We start from the raw sequence: 5,364 nt of genomic DNA, 5'->3' as shown, positions 1-5,364 counted from the left end.
TTTTCCGGTACGCGGGCCTCTCACTGTTGTGGCCTCTCCCGTTGCGGAGCACAGGCTCCGGACGCGCAGGCCCCGCGGCCATGGCTCACAGGCCCAGCCGCTCTGCAGCATGTGGGATCTTCCCGGACCGGGGCACGAACCCGTGTCCCCGGCATCGGCAGGCGGACTCTCAACCACTGCACCACCAGGGAAGCCCTGCAGGATGGTTTTCCGAGATAAGGATGCAGCCTGTGGCCACAGATAGAGCGTGAATTAGTTCTGCACCAAAGCACCATCCTCAGCCCCAGTGTTCTTAGCTCAGCACTTTAAAGACACCGATTCTTTGGTCTTTTTTTTTTTTTTGAGATGTTGGGGGTAGGAGTTTATTAATTAATTAATTTATTTTTGCTGTGTTGGGTCTTCGTTTCTGTGCGAGGGCTTTCTCTAGTTGGGGCGAGCGGGGGCCACTCTTCATCGCGGTGCGCGGGCCTCTCACTATCATGGCCTCTCTTGTTGCGGAGCACAGGCTCCACACGCGCAGGCCCAGTAGTTGTGGCTCACGGGCCTAGTTGCTCCGCGGCATGTGGGATCCTCCCAGACCAGGGCTCGAACTCGTGTCCCCTGCATTAGCAGGCAGATTCTCAACCACTGCGCCACCAGGGAAGCCCTGATTCTTTGGTCTTAGTGATTCCCGTATTAGCAGGTGGTGGTGGGAATGCTCCAGGGTCCTTTAAAATGTTTAAAGGCCACTGATATGCAGTCCTGAACAAACATAACAAAGAATCCTTGAATATACGTCTGAATTGAATGTGTAAATTCTTAAATCTGTGTCTTAGAACTAAAAAAAGACTGAAGTGACCTCCTGGACCTGTTTCCTATCTCTAGAGTAGTTAAAACCCTATAAATCTTCAGTGTTTTTTTTTTGGTTTAGATTCTACGATAGCGGTTCCCAAACCTTGCTGCACGTTAGAATCCCGCTTTTAATTCCGCTGCCTGTGTTGTATCCTATTCCAATTAGATCACAATGTGGTGGGGTGGGGGCAGGGCGGAGCCAGGTATTTGAATTTTTTTAAAGATCCCCAGTAATCCCAACATGCAGCGAAACTGGGGGCACTGACGTAGGAGCACTTTATTTTTATGGTAACATTTTATTATAACGACCACGCCTCTGTGAGAGAAGCAGGACAGGAGCTCGTCCTCATCTTGTAAGCGAGGTAACAAAGGTCGTACGGGGTGAAGAGACACGATCCAGGTCACAGATCAGGTTCCAGACAAGTGTCATTCCTTACTTGGGCCAAACCCGGCCAATCAGACTAGATTCTGGGGATGTTGGGATATGAGACCGGCAGGGCGGGGTGGGTGGGAGGAACTGGGCTTGAAAACCCAGAGGATTGAGCACGGGCCTTCGTGCCTGAAGGAGAAACAAGAAAACCCCTTCAGTGTCATGCCTCCTGCCCCGGCAATGCTGCCTCTGTCTGGGGACCGCTGGTCTGCGTTTCATTTCTAGGCACACAGAATGGACCCTGCGTGCCAGAGTTGGAGGAAATTATCAGAGCCCACAGCTTGTCTTCAGACTTAACGTCGACTATTTCTCTCCTTTGATTTTCTATTTTTTTTATAAAGTTATTTATTTTATGTATTTACTTTTGACTGCATTGGGTCTTTGTCGCTGCGTGTGGGCTTTCTCTAGTTGTGGCGAGCAGGGGCTACTCTTCGTTGCGGTGCGCGGGCTTCTCACTGTGCTGGCTTCTCTTGTCGTGGAGCACAGGATCTAGGTGCATGGGCTTCAGTAGTCGCGGCTCGCGGGCTCTAGAGCGCAGGCTCAGTAGTTGTGGTGCACGGGCTTAGTGGCTCCGCGGCATGTGGGATCTTCCCAGACCAGGGCTCGAACCCGTGTCCTCTGCATTGGCAGGCAGGTTCTTAACCACTGCGCCACCAGGGAAGTCCCTTTCCTTTGATTTTTAAACAAGTCCTCCCCGTGAGTTTTGAGGCTGTCTCGGACATTCCCATCCTTGATTGTACAGTATCCTAGTCTCTGCATCGGCAGGCGTGAGAACACCTACCAGTCTGTGGAATTGTCCTATCAGCCATGGAGGCTGTTATGGGGACAGTGGGATGGCACAAGGGGCTCTGAGGGGGATGCTGTTGAAACAAACGATTCACTAGTAACTGGGCTTCTTTGAAGCTTCAGGGCTCATAAACTAGAGGCTTAGAAGCAAGGATGAATGATCCCACATCCCCCAAATATCGCCGGCTCAGAGCCTTTTTCCACCGTCTGACATGATTGATTAATCCTATTGTACTTATGGAGAGAAGTACTCACATTTCTTTCTTTTTTAAAAAAAATACACTTATTTTTATTGTATAATTCAATGTTTTTTTGTTTGTTTGTTTTTGTTTTGTTTTGTTTTCGCCGCACCGCATGACTTGTGGGATCTCAGTTCTCTGACCAGGGATTGAACCCAGGCCACGGCAGTGAAAGCGCCGAATCCTAACCACTAGGCCACCAGGGGACTCGTGGTACTCATGTTTCTAATAGCCCCACAAATGTGGAGGATAAGCCAGGAATTCCCTTTGGTTGGAGGTGGGCAAGCAAGGACGGTGACCCCTTGGATGACATACTCTGTGTTGCTGGGGACTTGGAATGGATGGCCTGACATTCTGAGATTCTAGGTCTTAGAAGGAGACATAAGGTGCTTCAAACTTCCATTTTATCATTATTATTATTACATGAAACTCTCTCTAGCTCAGAGGACTATTTGAGCATTATTTCTTCCCTAGCTTCAGAAAAATGATGTTGTGAATTCTCAAAACATATTGTCATGAAAGATTGCCACTAAGACTTAGCGGTAAGGAATCCGTGAGGCCTGGATCGGACTAGGTTTGACGAAAACTTGCTTTTTTTTTTTTTTTCTTTTTTTTAAGAGTTTGAATGTATCTTTAGGATGCTGTGCTTCGTGAGATATAATAAAACACTGACATTGGGAGTGGTTTACTTATAAATGCAGTGGCGTTGAAGGTGACCCCTGTCAAGAGCTCGCTCCCTTGCCTTCCACAGTGGTTCCTCAATGAGGAGGGAAAAGGGATGGAAAGTCCGGCAGTCGCTCACCTGAGGGCCGTGTTTCCCACCTGCACAAGCCGGACCTCGTGTATGTTGCAGCCAAAAGAAAGATTTAGAGCTTATTCAGCCTACACCAGGGCCACTCACAGTAGGTGCTCAAACCAGCAGCGGCGCCTGGGAGTGACTTAGAAATGCAAGTTCTCCAGTCCCCAGAGCAGCTCTGCGGAGTCTGCATCCTTGGGGTGGGACGCCGCGGCCATGTTTTCCCAGGCTGTCCTGGGGTTTAGTGCTCACAGAGGTGGAGTGGCGTGGCCCTGGACCGATGGTTCTCAAAGTGGGGTCTCCCGGCCACAGCCCCCCACCTCACCCGTGACCTTGTTAGAAGCCACCCGATCTCTTAGTCCTTGGATGTTGGCAGGAGGCAGTGGACACACTCCTTGGGACTTTCCAGTGTTCGTGGATGAACCTGTAAAGTAATCCATTCTCCCATAAACACAGAGTCTTAACCACTGGACTGCCAGGAAAGTCCATGTCTCCCAACTTTGGATTTCGTTTTATTCCCACTGAATACAGGGGATGGAAGGGCTATCATGCATGATGGGGAGAAATCCAACATGTAGTTCCAATACCCTCCGACCCTTAAGGAATGGAATCATTGGCCACGAGTGCCTCTAAATTGCCCGTATTTCTCTTTGCCGGTAGAACTGACAGAAAACATCGGGCTTCCTGTGAATCTGCTTGAGAAACATGACCTGTGGCCCGCCTATGTCACGTACACATCCCCACTGGTGAAAAGACTGATTGAGAAAAGCAAAGCCAGAGACATGGAACGCTTGCAAACGGCCGAGGAGAGCCGGCCGACATGCAGGCAGAGCAAGCCTCCCAGCGTCATCCAGCTGGAAAGGAGAAAGTCCTTCAAGTCCTCAGGCAACATGACGTTCAAGGACGTGAGGTCAGAGACCACGCTCTCGGCATGGGGCCCTTTCTCCATGTCGGCCACGGGTCCCGCCGTGGTTCCAGAGCGCACCCACTTCCACGCGGATGCTAGGGCAAGTCCCACCGCCGACTTCTCCCGGGAGCCGAGGACGAGGGTGCTTCCGTACCGCTCACTGCTGGCCAGCGAGGAGAAGCACCCCGACGTTTAACAGGGAGTCCCTGCAGCCGCCCCCCAAGCTTGTGCAGCAGTTAAGGGCCATTCGCCACATATTTCGTGACGGCCTTTGCGTTGTGACTTGCCCCTGCTCGGGCAGTGGTCGACTGAGATCAACCAGATGGAATGTGGGCCACGGAGGGGGTGAGGGCACCCCGTCTGGCAGTGCAGTCATGTGCGGGTGGGAAGCCCCGGGCTCCAGATCCTGCCAGAGGTGCTTAGGACCCAGCTAGGGGTGAATCAGTCCTGGTCCAGGCAGGAGACAGCAGTCACACCAGAGATCCTTTGATAGAAAGAATTTCTTTGCAGCCAGGTAGCTGCAAAGGCAGGAAGAGGGCACAGAGATGTGGATGGAGGGGGCGCCCGCAGGAAGCAGGCTCGGGGGACAAAGAGAAGGCGTGAGCTCATTAAGAGTTAGACACTCGGAGAAGGGGCAGGTGGGCTGCATCTCAATTCCCAGATGCTGGTGTCCTGAGCTCGCAGGAGACCCCTTTGGGGGTGGCAGCCCCGCCTCTGAGGAGGGGGAGCTGTTTGGCTGACGGACGCCCCGAAGTTGGCTCTGAGAGTGTTCGGAAAACCAAAATGGGACTCAAATATTTGTTTCTGGAGGGAGTTGACACCGTCCAAGTGAACGAGAATTGCTGGGGGAAACAGGAAGGGACAGGAAGCTGACAGAGGTAAACAGGAAACAAATCAGGAGCAAGTTCCTTCTTCCTCCAGCCTCTGGACTCCCTCTGGCTCTTCTGATGGGCAGAGCCTCACCGGGAGGGGAGCAGAAACGTGATTTGCAGGATCCCAAACCCTGCGTCTCAAAGCAGAGTGCAAAGGGATTGGCTTGGAGCCAAGGGAAGATGAGTTCACTACCTGCCCGGTGGGGTTCTGGGCGATCCCACCTTGCTGCCCCCCTTGGCACCTGGTATTGGGATGTTTGTTCCTTGGAGGGTTTACAAAGTGGCAGTGGAGACCCGGGCGTCCCCTGCTGAGAAATGGAGGATTTTTCTCCCCTGTAGTTCTTTAAGGCTTGTGGAGCTTAGTTGGCTGGGGGGAGAGGTTCCCGGCTGGACCCCAGCTATGCTTTGTCAGACGCAGCTGGCATTGGTCCACCCATGCTCCGAGCTGTCCCCACTTGGCCTCCAAGCAAACGATGCTGTACTCAGTCTGGACGCAGAAGACA

General features: G+C 52.2%; 1 protein-coding gene across 1 annotated transcript in view; it reads left to right on the top strand.

Annotated features, from left to right (window-relative positions):
• Nucleotides 1–4,185, top strand: part of CDRT4 (CMT1A duplicated region transcript 4) — a 5,400-nt gene extending 1,215 nt beyond the window's left edge. Inside the window, exon 3 of the mRNA XM_007462671.1 lies at nt 3,743–4,185. Coding sequence (XP_007462733.1) covers nt 3,743–4,185 — 443 coding nt within the window. The remainder of the gene's footprint in view (nt 1–3,742) is intronic.
• The last annotated feature ends 1,179 nt before the right edge of the window (nt 4,186–5,364 follow it).

The sequence above is a fragment of the Lipotes vexillifer genome, unplaced genomic scaffold, assembly GCF_000442215.2.
Source record: "Lipotes vexillifer unplaced genomic scaffold, Lipotes_vexillifer_v1.1 scaffold982, whole genome shotgun sequence".
Classification (NCBI taxonomy): domain Eukaryota; kingdom Metazoa; phylum Chordata; class Mammalia; order Artiodactyla; family Lipotidae; genus Lipotes; species Lipotes vexillifer.
Note: the sequence above shows the minus strand (reverse complement) of the source record. Positions and strands in the feature narration are given on the sequence as shown.